Source organism: Oncorhynchus clarkii, chromosome 2 (genome assembly GCF_045791955.1).
Source record: "Oncorhynchus clarkii lewisi isolate Uvic-CL-2024 chromosome 2, UVic_Ocla_1.0, whole genome shotgun sequence".
Classification (NCBI taxonomy): domain Eukaryota; kingdom Metazoa; phylum Chordata; class Actinopteri; order Salmoniformes; family Salmonidae; genus Oncorhynchus; species Oncorhynchus clarkii.
The window spans coordinates 22,222,233-22,243,195 of NC_092148.1; the positions used below are offsets into that span (position 1 = coordinate 22,222,233).

At 39.9% G+C, this 20,963-nt stretch overlaps 1 protein-coding gene across 1 annotated transcript; it reads left to right on the forward strand.

Annotated features, from left to right (window-relative positions):
- The first annotated feature begins 5,192 nt into the window (after positions 1-5,192).
- On the forward strand, positions 5,193-20,190 carry LOC139380320 (ectonucleoside triphosphate diphosphohydrolase 3-like). The gene is made up of 10 exons (XM_071122921.1): positions 5,193-5,258; positions 7,711-7,830; positions 9,903-10,020; positions 11,154-11,313; positions 11,623-11,782; positions 13,405-13,635; positions 14,333-14,593; positions 14,906-15,016; positions 15,745-15,882; positions 19,592-20,190. Exons 2-10 carry the CDS (start codon positions 7,714-7,716, stop codon positions 19,781-19,783), a joined length of 1,488 nt encoding a protein of 495 aa, XP_070979022.1. The 5' UTR covers positions 5,193-5,258; positions 7,711-7,713; the 3' UTR covers positions 19,784-20,190.
- The last annotated feature ends 773 nt before the right edge of the window (positions 20,191-20,963 follow it).

A 20,963-nucleotide genomic window follows, 5' to 3' on the forward strand; every position in this document is an offset into this window, starting at 1 on the left:
GAACTGTGCTTTGATTGCTGTACTACCACATTGAAATGAGATTAGCACAGTGCCCCAGTCATTTAATCCTAATGAAGGTTAGTATTTCACAACTTTACACGCAAAGCCTATTGCCTATTGTATTATGTAACATCCTTTAAGAAGAAGCTGCTTCAGTAATATATTAGAAGTAAGGCTGAAAGATATACTGCATTATGATGCTGTTATAACAAGAATAATGAACTTGTATAAATAATTATCATAACATGTAATAAAATATTAAACCTGTTAGCATCAAACAGGCTTCTTTCTCCCCCAGGTTTTTAAATCATCTACACATGGGGGACATTAGCAACATACTTTCAGATGACTTGATTGTATTTAACAGGAGAAAACGGCTCAAATGGGGGTAGATGTCTAGTGGATATCAGACCTAGGTTCAAATAGTATTTGAAATCTTTAAAATACTTATACTGTGTTTGACTGATCTTGCCTGGCGCAATGGAATCATTCAAATCAATGGAATAGTCCTGATTTCGCAAACATCTCCTATCTGGCACTCCAGGCAGCCTCAAGCAAACTGTCAAAGTATATGAAATATAACAAATATTATTTGAACCCATATCTGGTGGATATCATGGATGGAATGTGGGCCTACTCCAAACAGACTGTATTTTCTGAGTAGTTGGGTATTTTATGGAATATTCAGTGCCCTTTTCTTGTGATACATTGAACTGCTGGCTATCCAATGCTCCTCTAATAATACTGCCTTTGTATTGGGAGACACAAATAATGTACACACAGCAGAGATGTATCTAACAGTCGCATTTGCCTTACATCATTACATACTTTTCAGGAGTTAGTAGGCTACAATGTTAAGATAATGTTGGTAAGGTAACATAACTTAGATAGATTTGAATTCCGCAATTCTGTCCCATAGCCTGGTATTGTATAGTGTTCCACTGTTTCAATATCTCATAACGTCATTATGAGAAAATATCATTTTTCAGAAAGACTCATTTGACACCTTAAATGTTGTTCTAGACTGAATTAACTCAGTTTGTTAGAGGCCATTTTAATGGCAGTAGTCTCATAATTCATTGATAGTTGATTCCTAGTGCTGCCGGCCGCAGAGAGACCATATATGATCTGTCTCTTCTCTAATGATCCTCTTTGATTAGCTTATCCTTCTGTTTTCTTTTGTGTCTCCTGACAGTCACCCAACCGAGGATCCAAAGAGCTTTCTGTTCTAATTGACCAGGCCACAAGCAAGACCACATACTATTCACGCTAGTGTCTTCTCCGAATGGGGAGTTTAGTGCACTCTGAGCACATTGAGTTCAATGTCATTCATTTTTGAGTCTATTCCTCTGTGGATTTCAGATGTTGTAACGCAGTGTTAAATGTAGCGAGGTTGATGCCGATGAACTGAGATAGAAGAATTTGAATAAAAAGGTCAACGGAAAGCCCTGTTACGAAAACAATGCAAGGAGCATTTTGTAGTTGCAATGCGATCAAAACAGATATGTTCCAAAAGGTAAATCACAGATGTTCTCAATAGATATTGTTGCAATGTACGTTCCATTTCAGTGCGCAAAGTTGCATTGTTTACTGCAGGCCTTTCCTGTAGGTAGAGCTTGTATTAAAATTGTAAGACAACCGCGTAACTCCTCTTGAGGCAAGACGACGCTTCAGTTTGGGTTAACATTTTGAATAATTATGATAAAACAACTGCAAAAAATGTCTTTACTGTCACAGTGAAAGATGAGCACACACACGCACTCCATCAATTTGCGTTGCTAACTGAATTAAAGTTCACAATCTAAAAGACTGATGTTCGCTGGTGCTATTGTTTGTGTGCAGAGCTATGAAGACAGAAATCTTCAGTCAGTATGGGAGATAGTGGAGCCTTGCTAGCTTTCCTGCATCTTCCTCCTAAATCTAATTGTAAGGGGCTGCCTTTCCGCTTTCCTCAGACAAATGGGTGTCAGATCACACTCCCAGTAGCTAAAAATACACCAGTAAATCTCTCTGCATGATGAATCACAAATCAAATTCAGTTTGATCATCACCCCTTGCTTTGTATTGTACTCAACCTTGGACCACACACGAGTCTAGTGGATTTCAATGCAGGCAGCAGTAGTCTAGTTAGTCTGTCTTTGTGTGATACTTTCGACACTGCATATTGTTACTGTAGGCTATCAAAGGAAGCCTGTCCAGCCTGCCCTTCTGAGTGCTGTTTGAGGTTTATTTGTCCATTTATCTGTACAGCAGACAACAGCAGCATATGCAGCCTCCCTAATGACAGGTCCTTTCTCATGTGGTCTGTGCATTTCCCAGAAGATAAGCCTCACATCATAACGCAGCAAAGCTTCTCGGTTTGCTTACAAATACACTGTTATGTGCATGTTCAACTGTTTCCATGCTTGTGTGTGTGTGGAGGTGTGTGCATGTATGTGTGCATGTTTTCAAATGTTTCTGTGTGTGTGTGGGTGTGGAGGGGGGGGGGGGGGGGGGGGCGTAAGTGTGTGTGAAGCATGCCAAACATATTTGAGTGACAGATTAGTTAACTGTCGCCTCTGACAGCCCCATGGTGAGGCATGTTCATGCTGCTCATAAATGTATCTTTCACTTTGGTTAGAATGGTTAGAATGGTTACTGTAAAGAGACCATCCGGCTGGAGTGGTGTTAAGGTGCCAAAATACTGGACAAAAGGACTGTAGACAGATGCAACTGTTTTTTTTTAATTTTCAAATGAGAATAGAGTAGAAAAAAATAAGAAACTTGAAATACCCTGTCCATCAACCAAACAAGGAAGAAACTCAAGCCTTGCACAGGCATGTTAGCAATAGCATGACTGGGAGGCAGCCCAGCTGCTCTCATTACAAATCCGGTGGTTTTTGTGTGGTAATTTGTTGGTGCCGCATTATGTGGTAATGTTTGTGGTAATGGTAAACTGTGTGGTAGCTGTATACCACTGGTATTTTTTGACTAGGACGATATGGTCCTATGGTACATTTTGGCTAACTACTTGTCCAGTGGTAACTGAAACAATAAAAATGAGTTTAAACCAATAAAACCTATTGACATAATGTCATTAAAATCAGATGGAAAAAAAACATTTATATGTTTTGTAGCAAAAAAGCTAGAGAAAGATAAGTGATTATCAACCCATTAGGTTCCATAAGTTGAATCAGGTGTGCTAGTGCTGGGCTGGAACAGAAGCCTGCACACCCAGCAGACATCCTGGAGTAGGGTTGTGTCACTTTTAACTGTATATAGCATTTGGTAACATACAATCTTAGAATAAAAGTTGCTATCTAGAACCTAAAAGGGTTCCTCCTCTGTCCCCATAGGAGAACCCTTTGAAGAACCCTTTTTGGTTCCAGGTAGAACCCTTTTGGGTTCAATGTAGAACCATTTCCACAGAGGGTTATACATGGAACCCAAAAGGGTTCTACTATGGGGACAGCCGAAGAACCCTTTAGGAACCCCTTTTTTCTAAGACTGTAGGTATACATATAACCCGGTAAACAAGGATATGACCTTAGTCTCTTGGGACATTCATTGGGACCTCTTCATCTGAAGACAGGCTTTCATACTGTAGCTCTCCGTATCTGAGGACAGAAAACATCACAAAGAAACAGGCTTCATTATACAAAAATTAGACGGGCACTGAATATTATATTGCTATTATCTCTCTGTCCTAATAGTTTCCCTTACTAAGGACTGGAACTGGAGAATCCTTTCACAGTGTCCTCCCAGAAAATGACCTGCCTATCCAGTAGCCTACTCTCTCCCTTTTCTGACAGCTGGAGCTGCAGTCCTTTCACCCTCTTCCATGGCATCTACATTGCATTTGTGGCTTGTGGTTTTACCTTACAATTCTAAGAACATCAAGTTAGCTAGCTAGTAGGAAGTTAGCTAGCTGATGATATTTAATTCACTTAGCTCCACAGTAAAGTTAGCTAGCTAGCAGCTCATACACAGTGGCCTATCTGTTTGCTTTACTTTCTCTATCAGGATATTACAGCATTGATTCTACTCTACACTCTTAACAGTAAAGGTGCCTGGAAGAAATGTTTGTAGTTAAAAAATTGCCACACCAGTGGAACCTTTCCAGGTCAAAAAGGTTCCATGAGGAACCACTCTGAGAAGGGTCTTCTCTGTGTAAAAGTACAAACCGCAAGCTTTTTGTGTTGGGAGAGATTAAATGTTGAACCTTTTTAATAATATATTGTAGAGGCAGTAGCCTATCAGAAGATCGGAGGCATAGCTTTCAGGTAGTTACTTTTGGCCACCCGTTAGAGTAAATGCCATTCCTGTTCATCATGTTAAGCTTGTACACGGCAAATGTCTATGTCCTTGAATATTTATACCTGATACATATTCCAATATAATATTAATAAGGTTGCTGATTACATATTGTCTTAAAATGGTAATTATTCCAATTTAAGGATTTGCATAAGCTCTTGACGAATTCATACATCCTAGTAGGCCTCAATGAATCTACAAAACTGTCAGTGTTCAACCTCAACATGCAATGACAATACAACAGAACAGATGAACAGGAATGTAATTTACCAAAAAATGTCTATCTGTAAGCCACGATCCTACTAAGCCACGCCTCCAGTCCAGGGTTCCTCCAGGAACCATTTGTTACAGGAACCCATCAACCAACCAAAGGTGCAAATATGAACAAGTGACTAGCAATGGTTCCTTGAGGCTATCCAGGGGTTCATAGAGGATCTCCAGGGTTCCTCGAGTCACCACAAATTTTAAGAGTGTACTGTACTGTATGTTAAATAGGCTGGGTTGATTCACCTCACCTGTGTCGGATGGTAAAACTAAACTTTCTACAGTGCACCCGGTATTGGGTCGAATCCTAACTAATGCTCCATGCATTGTTTTCTTCACTGGGCTTTCCGTAGACCTTTGCATTAAGTCCTCTGCCGATCAACTGTAAATATTTAACTCAGGTCGTTATTGCAAAAGAGAATGTGTTCTCAGTGACTTACCTAGTTAAATAAAGGCTGTTGCGTGGTAGATTATCTCTATTGTCTATTTCTCCTAATATAAGTTCAACAAACATCCCACCGCTTTCTTGATATTGGTCTTCTCAGATGGGAGGGGCCTCTGTTGGGTGTTGCTGGCCTGCGCTTGAGGCCCCTCCCTCTTGTTAGGCTGATCAATGAGGAATGAGGAGCTGTATTCTTCAGATCACTTACTTATGCTCTGCTGCTTCCAGCTGACGAAGGAAGATCCACACTCACTCTGAGGTAAGCTAACAGATCTCCTCATTCATTCAGAAAAAGACCAGGGGGGATGTATTGTTATCAGCAGGGTAAGATACAGTGTGAGATTACTTATTCTGACCTTTCATATTTAAGCCTATAACCTTCTATCTGTTTTTTGTTGTTGTGTGTTTTGCAATTAATTTGAGTAATTCAGTGAAGGTAATGTAATAACGATCAATTAATAATAACAATACGCTTTATTACAATTTTCTATTTTCCTTTGAAGGAATACAGCTTCAAAACATACTATGTTAAGCTAAGCAAATGTTGAACTTTAAGAGATTAACAAAATGAACATGCATGTTTAATTAGGTAAAGAGGTGCAGAAGGACAGGTTTTGTCTTATTCCAAGCACCACAGCAAGAAACACTGTCTTGGTGTGCATGTTCTCATGGAACTCTTTAACCGTAGCAAGTCGTGAATAAAAACATAGCTGAGATTGTGCCTTGCCTTGGGGCGGAAAATGCTCAGTAGAGACGGAGAAGAGTAAGATGCTTGGGGCACAGTGCCGATAGGTTGGGGTAGGTCAACATCTCACCCTCAGACACTGAAGGCAACATGATACATAGAAAGCAGCGGTATAATGCATTCTCACTGTTCCCATTGAAAGATTATTGGTTAGTTAACCTACTGAATTGATATGCATTCTACTTCAGTATACACATTTCTCAGGACAGTTGATACACTGTGGTTTTGTATTATCTCCATGGAAGAAGTTGACAACGTGTTCTGTATCTGAATTCATTCAAATCAGTGATTATGCAAGCTCTTTCAAAGCAGGTATTTGCTTTGTGTCCTTGATTTTGTATTGACAGTGTATTACCTTTAATTTACCCAGACATCAAAAACTATCATAACAAACAGAAGGGGACAGACTGGGTGTTCTACTCAGTCTGGTTCCCTGAAGTGTTACAGATTGCGCAATAGAAATGTAATGGTCATTTCAGAGACAGAAGACATATGCAGCGTTTACCGTGAATGCAGTCTCTGCTAATGTGGGAACATTGCCTTTAAATTTCAATCGCGCTGTAACACTGAAATACTACGATACTGATTGAATAGAGCCCTGGGTATCTACAGCCTGTTAAGAGCCAGGCCTATCTACAGTGAATGAGGGCAGTTAGCATAGATGGCATTATAAAGTCCAGGGTGGTGTGTATTCTTATCTCTATGTAAGAAGGTAAAGTGACTGAAACAAGAATATGTGTTCTGTATCTTAATTCATTCAAATCAGTGATTATATTATGTAAGCTCTTCCAAAACAGGTAGGCCTAATGCTTTGTGACCTCGATTTTGTGTATACTCAATATATTTGTTGTTGACTACTTTGTAGTCATCCTTGGCATAAGGATGCAGTTATACCAGTGGTTACCAAGATGGTCTGAATTAAAAGGTTAAGAATGTAACCTTGCATGAAACTTCATGTCTTTCAGCAGGCAAAAACTTAGAGTTGAGTGTTTTTTGGGGGGGTGGCCAATATTACCACTACATTACTTATCAGATCCCCATGCAATTAGAAAAGGTCTACAGCAGGGGTACTCAACTCTGACCCTACGAGTTCCGAAGCCTGCCGGTTTTCTGTTCTACCTGATCATGAATTGCAAGCAACTGGCGTCCCAGGTCTAAATCAGTCCCTGATCAGAAGGGAACAATGACAAAATACAGTGGAACTTGTTTGAGGTCCAGCGTTGAGTTTGAGGGGCCTACAGTATTCTTTTAAGAAAGAACAACATACTTGTTGTTAATTGAACATTATCAAACATCCCTGACAAGGTGTAAAACACATTGGATTACCTCTGAGTTTGTGAAAGGCTTCAGCTCTGGAAATAGCTCCCACAGTCTTTCATCTCACAAATGACAACTGTGACCAGTGTGCTTGTTCAGAGAGATAAACAGAAACAGTCACTTTATGGCTAAACTAGACCACTGACAGTCCTGTAGCTGATGACACAATGCCTAAGTCCCAAATGGCATCCTACTCCCTGTATAGTGCACTCATTTTGATCAGGGCCTATAGGGCTCTTGTCAAAAGTAATGCACTGTGTAGGGAATAGGGTGCCATTTGGGACGTACACAACAGGTGATGACACTGACACACAGAAGAAAGAGATACTAGTGATATTATTGCTGTATTTATCGGCAGTTGCAAGCATGTAATTACTATGTCATAACCGTTTATAACCACACGTTCTCAAAAAAAACTAAACAAAACAAAAAACAGACAGTGCATTTAGCTTATCAACCAGCTTATTATTAGAATCAGGTGTGCTAGATTATAGGGTTGGTGCAGAAACCTATAGGATGGTTGCGCTCCAGGAACAGGGTTCAGCAGCCCTGCTTATTGCATTGGGGCTTGTTCAGTCTGTGTAAAACCTGGACAACATGATACATGTCAAATGTCAACAGCTAAAACATGCTGTCCTCTGCCCTACAGGAAATGGCATGCAAGTTTGGGACATATCTAGCTTTCTTCTTTCTCCTGGCAAGTCTGGCTGTCATCATTACAATATCCGTGATCCAGGGTCATAAGCGTGTCTTTGAGTCACGTCTGAAGGTAAAAACAGCAACCACATTCCTGATCCTTCTCTGCTCAAATAGCTGTATTAACAGTGTGAAGCATCTGCTAAATGACTCAAATGTAAATGTATTACCTCAAATTGACCCAGACATCAAGACAATCATGACAAGCAGAAGGTGACAGATCAGACTGGGTCTCTACAGCCTGTTTAGGAGTCAGGCCAAACTACAGTGAATGGGGGCAGTTAGCATAGATGGCATTATAAAGACCAGGGTGGTGTGTATTCAAGGCAGGTTATAAAGACCAGGTTGGTGTGTATTCAAGGCAGGTTATAAAGACCAGGCTGGTGTGTATTCAAGGCAGGTTATAAAGACAAGGGTGGTGTGTATTCAAGGCAGGTTATAAAGACCAGGGTGGTGTGTATTCAAGGCAGGTCCGCGTTGGGGAAACATTTGCTGTGAGTGGAACACATTCAAAAGGAAGGACGACACTTGACTAGTTGACTGGATACAGGTTTGGGTAACAGGGTTAATACATGATTTCTTATTAATCAAAAGATGACTAACGTTTAATAACTCTGTGAAATGGAAACCAATCACCTTTAGTCACCACACCAGGTCTATATATGAGAAGGGAAAACTAACTTCAACACCGCAGGAACTGAGACTCTGAGGTTGGTTCAAATAGTGTTTGTTTTCTTTCCAAAAAATGTAGCAGTGCTTTATTTAATCTTGCTTGACGCAATGGAATGGTACTAATGGAAGTAATCCACAAAAGTGCAAAACCTGCCCATCTACCACTCCAGGACAGGCTCAACCAAACACTCAAAGATAGCAAATACTTGGCCTGTTTTCAACCAAACACTCAAAGATAGCAAATACTTGGCCTGTTTTCAACCAAACACTCAAAGATAGCAAATACTTGGCCTGTTCGAATTCAGGTCTGAGTCTGGAATATGCATTATTGCTGCCTTTTTTACTTAGGATTAGGATCCCCATTAGCCAACACCAATGGCAACAGCTAGTCTTACTGGGGTCTGACACATGACATTTACAATTGACATACATTTAAAACAATACCCATTAGCCAACACCAATGGCAACAGCTAGTCTTACTGGGGTCTGACACATGACATTTACAATTTACATAAATTTAAAACAATACCCATTAAACAAACACCAATGGCAACAGCTAGTCTTACTGGGGTCTGACACATGACATTTACAATTGACATACATTTAAAACAATACCCATTAGCCAACACCAATGGCAACAGCTAGTCTTACTGGGGTCTGACACATGACATTTACAATTTACATACATTTAAAAACAATAACATGCAGTGTGCGTATGTGTTTGCATCTATCAGTATATGTCAGTACAAATACACAAAAAATACACACAATCAGTCCTTTTGGACTGATGTGAGGACAAGCTTGACCCAGAATCTAGTTCTAGAGCTCAGAGCAAAACATTTCTATGGATTTGTCTTCATTGCCTGAGTGAGTGTTTCCTGTGTTTACAGAGTAGCTGCATTTTTCATGTATTTACGTTCTGTCCCTGTTCTCAGCAGTAAGTAAAAAGTATGTTTTCACTCCTTAGGTTCAGATCCACTATAGCTGTATCAATTGACTTTGACCTGTTTCGTTGTATGAGTGAAGTAATCCTGCAGCAGGAGGATCTGATTATTCCAAAAAATAAAAAAGGATCATTTCTAACGGGAAATGAGTTTTGATAGGCTAGAGTAGGCTATAATTTAGGTGTAGCCTATGGTTGCATTTCGGATACACTTGTATATCGTAGTGGAGATCAATGTCTATCTTGTGTTATTAAGCTATATGGAATAAAAGTTGTGTACGGCTGCATTTCAGATACATTTCTGTACATTTGAATGTTGCAGGCAGTAGGACCTACAGTAGTAGGACATTTATTCTGTCTGGTGCTTTAGCGTTCGAGTGAGCGAGAGAGAAAGAAAACTGTGGGTTTTTAGTGAATTAATCATAAGGCTTATCTGCGACAACAAAGTGATCAAATTAAGACAAAACATCTGTATATGAACTAGCATCTTGAATATGTAGTGTGATTTTCCTGCTCTCCTCTGTGTGCAGTATGGCATAGTAATTGACTCAGGCTCCTCCCGCTCTACTGTGCATCTGTATCAATGGCCAGCCGAGAAGCAAAATAACACTGGAGTGGTGAGCCAGACACTCAGATGCATGGTCGCTGGTGAGTCTGCATGTTTTTAAAATCTTTTTTATTGACCCAACCCTCTTCAGAGGACTAAAGTAACTTTATATTCACAGCTATTTTGTGAAATAGACATTTTACATACATTCTCAGTATTACAAAAACATAAATATTTTTTGGGGGATAAACACATTAAATGTGGATACATAGTACAGAGACATATCCGGTGTACATGATAGGGTTTTCCATTATAACTAGGGTTAACTTTAGATGAATGTTGTGAACAGGGTTCATTTTAGATGAATGTTCATAATGAGAGGCAGTGTCACTGGTGAGTCTGCATCGTAATGTGATGAACCCGACATTCTCACTCAGGTCACAATCTTGTCCTTTGTTTTATTGTACTTTATGCCCTTTTTCTCCCCAATTTCGATCTTGTCTCATCGCTGCAACTCCCCAGTGGGCTCGGGAGGCAAAGGCCTTAGACCACTGCACCACTCGGGATGGCCTTGTCCTCATCGTTTTTATGAAGATGCCATAATACATTACTTTTTGGAAAAGGACTTGCATGTGAAATGCACTTATCCACATACAGCCTTTCAGTACCGTGTGCCACACTCCTTGTTATATAATATGTTTAAGGGCAATTCCGCCACTTTTAAACCTCATATTCATCATCTCCAGCACCAACCAGTGTCTACATATGTGAAAAAGCGTGTTTCTATGATATGTGGTTAAAAAGATCATAAAGTCCTAAAATAATGCTTCTCTGTGACATCACAGGGTATTATTAAAAGTTTTAAAAACTTTGATTCTCAGAAGCAGCAACCTAAGTTTCTTGCTCCCCCTGTCACCGTAAATCTCATAGTGTTTGAAAATCACAGTTTTTCACTTTTAATGAAGCCATCGGGTAGACATTATTTACTTTATATTTTTTTCTACAAAACTTGTACCGTTTTCACAAATGTTGAAACTGGTATTGTGCTGGAGATAATGAAAATGAGGTTGAAAAGTGGTGGAGTTGCCCTTAAAGCACCTGGTTGAAAGCACTATAAACGTAATCCAGTTTTGTCTAGTGATGCAGTCTTGCTAGCTTTCTAGTGCACAATTTGCTTGTGATTTAGATAATACGTATTGTATGACTCTGAGCTCAGTCTGATTTGATTCCCTAGGCCCTGGTATCTCGGATATGTTAGTTGACAATGCACAGGACCAACAGTCCTGGGCGTCGATCCGAGAATGTATGAACAACATCACAAAAATCGTCCCCGCAGACCAACACAATTCAACCGTCCTCTACCTTGGGGCAACTGCTGGGATGAGACTGCTACAGTGAGTTGTGGGTTTGTCTTCCTCCATTGTGAGCGTACCTCACCAATCTTCTAGGTATGGAGTCCTTTACAGTCTATCTGGCTGACCTATCTCTGTTGTTGCACTTCTGGGAATGGATCCATGGTAGATACAGAAGTAGACGTGTGCATGCACACACACGCACACACATACTGATCCCACACACAGAATACTAATAGGTTTTACACCATATTTAATCAACCTACTGTAGACCTATTATTGATCTCTAAATTCTCCATTGGACTGGAGATAATTTACAACCTCAAAATGTATCTCTCTATTGATTACAAGTTCACAGAATGAAACCAAATCCAATGAGATCTTAAAGAACCTGCAGAACTACCTCCAATCCCTGCCGTTTAACTTCCAAAACGCCTCCATCATGTCAGGGAAAGAGGAAGGACTGTACGGATGGATCACCGTCAACTACCTGCTGGGAAACTTCCTGGAGGTACATTACAATTTTACATTAACTTCAAAAATGTACAATAACTTCAACTACCTGATAGGAAACTTCCTGGAGGTACATTACAATTTTACATGAACTTCAAAACCTTTACAATAACTTTAGAATGACCTAGATAACTCTTAGGCATACTGTATGTAAATGTACTGATGTGTGGGTAACTGTCAGTATTGTGGGTAAATGTATGTAGGAACAATTTTTTTGTTCTATTGTTCTTATGTTGATTGTGTGTAGTTCTGTCCTTGAGCTGTTCTTGTCTATTGATGTTCAGTATTATGTCATGTATTATGTGTTATGTGGATCCCAGGAAGAGGAACTGCTGCTTCAGCAACAGCTAATGGGGATCAAAAATAAAGACATAAAGAAATAATGGACATTTTAACACAAAATCAATATTGCAGATAGATTGTTGGTTATATCAGTGTAATAATTATATGGCAGGTAGACATCAAAACTGGATGGTTTTGAAGGGAAATATATTTAAACAAATATATGGGGGATTGGAAATGATGCAGACAATTATTTCCAATCCTCCACATATTTGTTTCTTATTTTTAAAATATATTTTACATCTTTATTATTTGACCATAACCCTACCACCCCTCCCCTAATTGGAGTTAACTAATGGACGACAATACTTAGGCTTCTACTTCCAGCTTATACATATTATATACATTTTATGGACACAGTACAGTTTACATCAGTGATCTTTTATTTTCTACATTTTTTACCCTTCAGCTACCTTCAACCCCTCCCATTTATTTCTGAAAATCATCCAGTTTTGATTTCTATTTGCCATATATTCTTTAACAGTGTTGTGATGTTTCACAAACGTTCTGAACCTTTCTATTCTCATAGTTTCTAGTTGTAAATTAAAGATGGGCATTTTTAATAAGAGATCTATTATATTATTGATCGAATGACTATGGCTTTTCATGTCACCCAGCAGTGCTTTCTTCAGAGTTAGCTTTAGGTAAATGTGGTGATTTTTCAGCTATTCCTGAACCTGCCACCAAAAACAAGCTACAGATGTGCAGTACCAAAACAAGTGACCCTAATGATTCTGTCCCTTCACAGCAACATCTGCAGAGTTGGGACGGTTGTATCCCCAATACAATCTATTGGTTGCAAGAATTTTGTATTATCATTTCAATTGAAAAGCTCTTTGAATCCAGTTTTGAATCCGGCGTTGTTTTGTATATCAGTGAATAAACCATGTGCTATGGAATCAGCACATCAAACATCTCTTCCCATCTACTTTGCAACCTGTATGGTGCAGCTGTCATTTTTTCCTTAAATGGAACGGGTATATTTTTTTTATTGATAAAAAAGAATTTGACCAACTTTGGTCTTCAATGCAGGGCCGACAGACAAGTTCCTTAGCTTCTACAATGCTTAAAATAAGATTGTTTTGCGGCTCTATATTGAACCTTTTTGAGGACCATGTATGAAGCGAGCCATTGAACCCTTCAATATGGCAACATTTATTCTAGCAGTGTAGGGTTTTAATCAGAATGCATTAATCATAATACAGTACAGTTCTCATCATTGTTTTTCATAAAGATCATCATTGATTTGCAAACATCAATCTATCCTCTGGTTTGAAGAGAAACATATGGAACATGTGGGTGCGTCCTGCCGGAGGGAAGATGGTGGGCTCCATGGATCTAGGAGGGGCGTCCACCCAGATAGCGTTCACCCTCCCAGATCCCAACGCCCAGGGAACAGACATTGTACGGGTCTCCCTCTATGGCTACGAATACAACATCTACACTCACAGCTTCCTGTGTTATGGGAAGAACGAGGCAGAGAAGAGAGTCCTTGCTGCTTTAGTGAAGGTACTGTGTATAGGAAATCTGGGTTTACTTCAAATAGTATTTGTTTTCTTCCAAATACCTGATTGGTTATGCCTGGAGTGCTAAATGGGCTGGGTTTGGAGTTTTGGGACTATTCCAGCAGTAAAGAAAAATAAATACTATTTGAACCCAGAATCTGTTATCATGTCATCCCTCACATTCGTTCCTGGCAGCATTGTCAACATGATGATGATGATGATGATGATGCTTTTATACTTAGCTAAGTGCCTTTTTTTGTAATTAATGCAATCCTTCTGTCTAAGTCCATAACACCCATTAATATCTAATTGCCAAATCTTAAGACATCTGAGGACACCTCATTACCTTGACACTTTACTGTCTCTCGGAGATGAGGCAAAGTGCATTATGGTATTAACCGTATTGATCTGTCCATTTCTATATTGTTTGCTTTGCAACCTTGGTCGAAAAGTGGCTGTTTTGCTAGGATTGTAGATAATGCATGCACAACTGAAGACAGCCATTTTGAGGAGACAATGTAAATAGTGGTCCCACTTTACTTATGGTTGTTCTTGTACCTGTGTAGCCTAGCAACGCTGTAATTACTACAGTAGAAAAGAGGTTCAAGCTCAGCTATTGATCATTTGGATTCCTTCTTCATGAATGTTCAAGTGACATACTGTAAATACTTTTACTGTCCTCTCTTTGTCTCACTGATCAGAACTCTGAGAACGCTACACATGTGACCAACCCCTGCTTCAATCTTGGTTACAACATGACTGTGTCGGCTGAGTCCATCTTTGGGACTGAGTGCATAGAGACGCCTGCCGACTACGATCCCAACCAGATGATCACCCTGAAGGGGTCATCAGACAACGGAGCCTGTAGGGACGTGGTGAAATCCATATTTGACCTGACCTGCACAAAGAACTGTTCCTTTGACGCAGTCTACCAACCATCCGTGGGACCCGGGGACTTTCTGGTACAGACAGACAGACAGACAGACAGACAGACAGACAGACAGACAGACAGTCCTGTCCTGTCCTGTCCTGTCCTGTCCTGTCCTGTCCTGTCCTGTCCTGTCCTGTCCTGTCTGTCTGTCTGTCTGTCTGTCTGTCTGTCTGTCTGTCTGTCTGTCTGTCTGTCTGTCTGTCTGTCTGTCTGTCTGTCTGTCTGTCTGTCTGTCTGTCTGTCTGTCTGTCTGTCTGTCTGTCTGTCTGTCTGTGGCATATTTTGCAGTTATCTAATAAATATTGTGTCTGTCTGAGCTCCTAACCCATGTTCCCTCCCTTAGGCCTATGCTGGGTTCTTCTACACTGCTCAGGCTGTCGAGCTGAAAGGCATTTCACAACTGGACCAGTGGAACTCCTCTACCTGGGAATTCTGCTCCTGGGACTGGCCCACCGTGAGTCCATGTTGTAGTTGTTGGTGGTGGTGGTAGTGGTCACTGCTCCATGGACTGGCCCACTGTGAGCCCTTTTACACTGACAGCTACTGATGTAGAATCTTAATTTGAGCCAGTGTGCTACAGCAGGAAAATAATCCTGCAGCATCAGGAAATGTGAATTATTAAGTCTGAAATTTCAAAGTGGAAATGACAAACTTTAGAATACACTACAAAATACACTGCAAGTTTCTCAGCAATGAAAGAGTGATCAAATTAAGATCCTACATCTGTATAGCAATTTTCACATTTATAGCTGTGACAGAGAAAGGGAGGAGCATGACATTAGCTAAAATAGGGGTAAGCATAGAAGTAAAATATGAGTAAATAGATGTTCTATTTAAGGATGTGGTGTAAGCTTACTCCACCTGAGAAAAAGTGACCATGCATTCCATGACTATTGGGATCTGTTGGTATATAAAAAAGTGGACAACAGGTCAACTGTACTGTGCCATCTGAGGTTAATTTATGAGGACCTTTCCTGGGTGGTGTTTTAAATGGAACTACTGTACACACAGACAACAGATGCATTGTTTGTAAGACAGGGGTGCTGCCCAACCATTATCTAGGCTATTGCAATGTATTATTAGAAATGTATCAGAAGAAATTATTAGAGAATTGCCTCAACACATGGAAAATGTAATGGATAGACAAATGGAATGTTTGTTTGTTTTTCTTCTTTTTTTTAGCTCAAGCTAAAAAAGGCCTGGATAGCTGAAAAATACAGAAAGTCCTACTGCTATTCAGCACATTACGTCCAGACATTACTTGTAAATGGCTACAAGTTCAATAAAGATACTTGGAAACACATTGACTTCCAAAAACAGGTAAGCGTGGCAGAATACAGCCTTGGAGGTACAGGTACCTTGGAGGATCCAAACACGTGCTTCCAAATGAATGTGCAAAAATTGTCATAGTTTGTAGTTACGAATGTTTTCATGGTCATATACTGTACTGCAAAAAGAGAAACAAACAAGTAGAGAGTGACTCATTCCATTGGAAACCAATATAAATGTTGGGTATACTATAATTAACAGAGGCCAAGATCTTGACAAGGAAGCGGTTAGAATCGTTTCCTATGCCCCCAAGAAATGGAACTTGTGATGGAAGTCCAGACTGGAACTTCAAGCTGAAGTCTTTCAGTCTGTTTGACTCAATGAAGTGTAAATGAAGTATTTCTTTCAAAATCAAAGCACAATACAGACTGGTTACAGTAGCTTGTTTGACATTATGAAAAATGGAGGATTTGTCCCCCAAGATGATGATTCTCTGTTTTTCATTCTTACAAACAAGCAAGCTACTGTCTCTCTGTCCTTTATATTTTGAGTGTCAGGAGAAATTGATGCCCTTCGTCCCATCATCAGAGGGGGTTGAAAGACATGACTTCTTCAGTGGAAGGGAAGACAGATTTTTGAGTCATTTTCCCCCTGGGGGGCATAGTTTTCCTCAATTATTTATAAACGGCAAACATTCTTCTAACTTGTAATGTTCGTTATGCATTGTCGTCTTTCAGCCTTTTCCAATAGACTATTGATGTTAAAAAAGTCAATATTCAACGTCCATCCATGTCTGAGGACGTCGGGAGATGATGTGGAAACTGGCCACTAGGGGCAACAGTGAGGCTGTTACTTTCAATTAGGTTGAGGTTTTGCTAGGGTGTTGTGAACGGGAATGGCAGATGGGCGTAAGCATCTATAACTTCGAAATTTGACGTTTGAGAAACATGGATGATTCTAATTCTGATGTGAGACTGTGAGGGCTTGTAGCAAAAAATATATGATAGAGGATGCCAGAATTGGGAAAAGGGTCAGGATTTCTGAACTCCAAATCGACCACTCGCGCCTACTCTCCTGCCACTCATGTAGATCAGAGAGGATTGGATAGGTGGAAGCAGTAAGGAGATATTTCCACCTAGCCAATCAGAAGGTAATATGAAGATATTGACATAATTTTTATACTGTATCCATCCAATCCTATCAGATTGAATGTAGTGCCTAGGATGTAGAGGCTAGGTGACCATTTAGAATTGAGCAATGACCTGTTTTAAGTCTGTTCGTCCCATAAATCTTTTTTATCCCATAGGCTGGGGTGTAGGAGATAGTGTTTTATAGGTGTGGCAGTGAAGCGTTTGAGATTTTGCAAAGATGGGTTTAAGCTTCTTCAACTAAATAAACAGAGGCAATGCATTCCATGACTACTGGGACTACTGTACTGTAGGTATTTAACTAAGGAGAACAGATCAGTTGTGCTGAACCATCTGGGGTTAATTTGTGAGGACCTCTGTCTTTATAGGGATGGCAGGTAACCTAGTGGTTAGAGTGTTGGGATTGAATCCCTGAGCTGACAAGGTAGAAATCTGTTGTTGTACCCCTGAACAAAGCAGTTAACCTATTGTTCCCCATGCGCCAAAGACCTGGATGTTGATTAAGGCAGCCCCCACACCTCTCTGATTCAGAGGGGTTGGGTTAAATGCGAAAGACACATTTCAGTTGAATATATTCAGTTGGACAAGGTAGGTATCCCCTCTTCACTCTGTTTTGTCTGTCCCCTAGGTTATAGAGGACAGTGGTATTCAAAGGTGGTGTTGACAAATTTAAAATTAAGAGTACATTCTATTTTATGGGACAATATACAAACGTTTTTTAAGAAAGATCACTTGAAACCTATAATTTTATTGAATAAATGTATTTTATAAGAGAGCTGAACATTTTATGAATTGAAGGTTATTTGGTGATGTGAAAATCAAAACGTACCGATTTTAAGGTTGTATCGTTAGATTTGGGGTAGAGTGGGATCGCCATCATTTCTAATGAAAAAAAAATGGGGCACCCAGAAATTCAGGTGGAAGAAAAGGAGTCCCATTGAAAAAGTTTGAATATCATTGGTGTAGGGGTTAGGGGTCAGTAGTCTGTCTGTTTTAAGTGAGTCTGTCTTTCTTCATGCAGTCTTGTCCATCTCCTATGGTGTAATCTCTTGTAGGCAGACAACATAAACATAAATGCTATGTTTAAACATGGGCACCGATGGCTAACGAACAGCAATAGGTGCTTGGGTTTTTTGTCACTGGTTATTTGGACAAATCACGATATCGCAGGTGTTAGCATCTTTGGAATTTCAAAAGGTGAGAGGACATTCAGAGGGGACATTCAGCCAATAGACTTGCCCGTAATATGCAAAAAGAGAGAGTGGAGCTCCTCTTTCTTGTTCCGGTCCTTGTTTTATCATCTTTTCATCTCTTTGTATGGGACCCAGAACTTAATCGAGAAGCTGACCAAAGAATTTAGTTTTGGGCTAACCCGAGATTACCTAGGGTGTAGGGCAGGGAAGACTAAACTGGGGCCTGTGGGCCAACGTTTGGTTTGACCCGCCAAAATATATATTTTTTGGGGGGGAGGGGGCTTAGTCAGAGTTAGAAAAGTAAAATACTCAAAGTGCAATTTCAAAATTTGGTAGTGCATTAGCAGTCTACAGTTCTACTATTAATCTTTGCCAAATTACAGTCCGGGCACGCAGGGCATGTGCCCACGAGCCCACGAGCCCTGACCTCTAGGGGGCCCCATTGATTTAGTTAGTCACTCAGAAAACATATGAACATGGCATAAGTCATGGCAAAATGTGTAGAACGGCAGGAAATTCACTTTAAAACTGCAACAACAACAAACAAACAAAATCATGGCAAAATGTGTAGAATTTCAGGATATTACCTTTGAAACTGCAACATTTTTTCACCGTCCTATGGAAACATGAGTAGAATTGCACAGAATTTACTTTAACATTGCAAGAAACAAAAACAAAATACTACCAAGAGAGGGGGGCACTAAAATGTTTTGCCCATGAGGTGGGTGGGCCCCCAAAATGGTGCTTCATATAAACTTGGTAGCAGTTTCTGTGCCACAACGGTTACTTTGTTTCGTTCATCTTTAATACTGGTCATAAGAATGTGTTGATAGGTGACAAGTTATATGGCTACAATTTGATTCATGTTTGAAGTGTGATTTTATGAGCGCTTACTAAAAAGTTATTGTTTAAATACCCTAAAAAACTATTGTTTACCTTTTATTTTTCAAAATAGATCATGTCTATTTGTTCGGCCTGCGGCCCACCACTCAGATTATATTTTGGCCCACCAAGCCCAAACGTTTGTTCACCTCTGGTGTAGGGGCTATGGTGCAGAGCAGGGATTCCCAAACATTTTTGGCCTGTGATCCCATTTTGATATCAATAAAATGTTTGCCACCCCACCATGCAAAAAAAGTGATGTAATCAACGGCCAATATTAACTTTTTAAATTGGTGCTATGACAGTTTATTAGAAATGAGTCTGTCTGTCTTCAAACAATTCTGTCTGTCTGTCTTTGTCAATTCTCTACTGTGTGGTGTGCCCCCAAGGGGTCGGCAGGGGGGCGCGAGGGTAAAATGACCTGAGTGAAAAATTCTGGGAAACCCTGTTCGACAGGTGTACGGGCTCGTGGTCAGTAGTCTATTTTAAGTGAGTGTCTGTCTGTCTCTCCTCATGCTGTCTCTCTGTCCCCTCCAGGTACATAACACAAATATAGGCTGGAGTCTGGGCTACATGCTACACACATCCAACATGATCCCTGCTGAGGCCGAGCTGGTGCGTCTGCCCATGGCCAAATCTGTGTTCGGTGGCCTCCTCTTCCTCTTCACAGCCCTCACCATCGTCAGTGTCATGTTCCTGATCATCAAGGCTGTGCGCGCCTGCTACTGACCCCCACTAGAGGGCAGAGTGTTCAAATTACAGTTAAACCTAGAGTTACAGTAACTTTCCCAAAATGTGTTTTTTCCAAAAATCTGTTTTGGAGGATTCCTGGAATCAGGAGGAAATATAATCCTCCAGCCAGGATTTCTAAAAAACCTTTGTATTTTTGGGAAAGTTACAGAATATGTACAGCCCTAGTTAAACCCGATGGAGGAAAGTGCTTCTGGTCCCTCCCAGACGCAGTTACAGCAGGCAACAATAGAACACTGACAGGTGCAAGGTATTATCACCAGATATTATCATCATCAGTTAAAGAGATTTAACAGGATCTTAAAGCCCACATAGTCTTATTCATTTTATTTTTAAGTCATCACCATATGTTTAATAAATCACTGTGTGTGTTTATTTCATGAAAATAACTCCAAATATATTTGTTATTATTTATTTAGAGCTTCCTTTACAATTGAAATGCTCAGTCCGATCATGTGGGTGTGTTGATATAAATGTAAATATATTTACATACACAGCCCTGATTGGCAAATAGGAATATCTAGATTCTAGACTCTAGACTAGAGCCTACCTTATACCTTCAAAGTAGGATGATACATATGCTAATAAAAGTTGACTGGTCATTGATAAAAATAATCAGATGAGATTGTGATGTCATACTGTGGGGAAAACACTCCCTCCCAACCGAACAGTGTTGTTTTGACCTCATACTGAAAAACGGGAAATCACGTTTTGACTGCACTGCCTCTTTAAGCACTTACAAATGCATAACATATTGTACAAATTGGAATTTGTAATATATCATATTCATTGCAGGGGTACTTTCAAAGCCACTGGCTGAAATTATACAAAACATAATAATGTATCTTAAGCTGTTAAAAGATCTCTATTCCATGTGTTTGTTTGAGTGTTTTCAGTGAGAATATACACTTGAGGGTCAGTAATGCATTATAAGATCTTGTTCGCTGCTTTAGGCTCATCCCAAACAGACGAATGAGACAATTCTAAGATATTCAGTGACTTCAAATGCTCAATTGGTCTTTAAAGTAAAATAAAAGAGAAGTATTAATTGCATAATGAACTGCTGAGCAAAAATGATCGCCGTGTGCACTAAGTCATCGGCTATACAGTACTGTAGATCAGGAGGTTGAATGAAGGTTAAAGGTAGCATGGAAAACAC

Coding starts and splice junctions, on each gene's coding strand:
- LOC139380320 (XM_071122921.1), top strand. CDS start 7,714: ATGGCATGCAAGTTTGGGACATATCTAGCTTTCTTCTTTCTCCTGGCA. Junction 11,783..13,404: donor TGCTGGGAAACTTCCTGGAG/GTACATTACAAT, acceptor TCTGGTTTGAAG/AGAAACATATGGAACATGTG. Junction 13,636..14,332: donor TCCTTGCTGCTTTAGTGAAG/GTACTGTGTATA, acceptor CTCACTGATCAG/AACTCTGAGAACGCTACACA.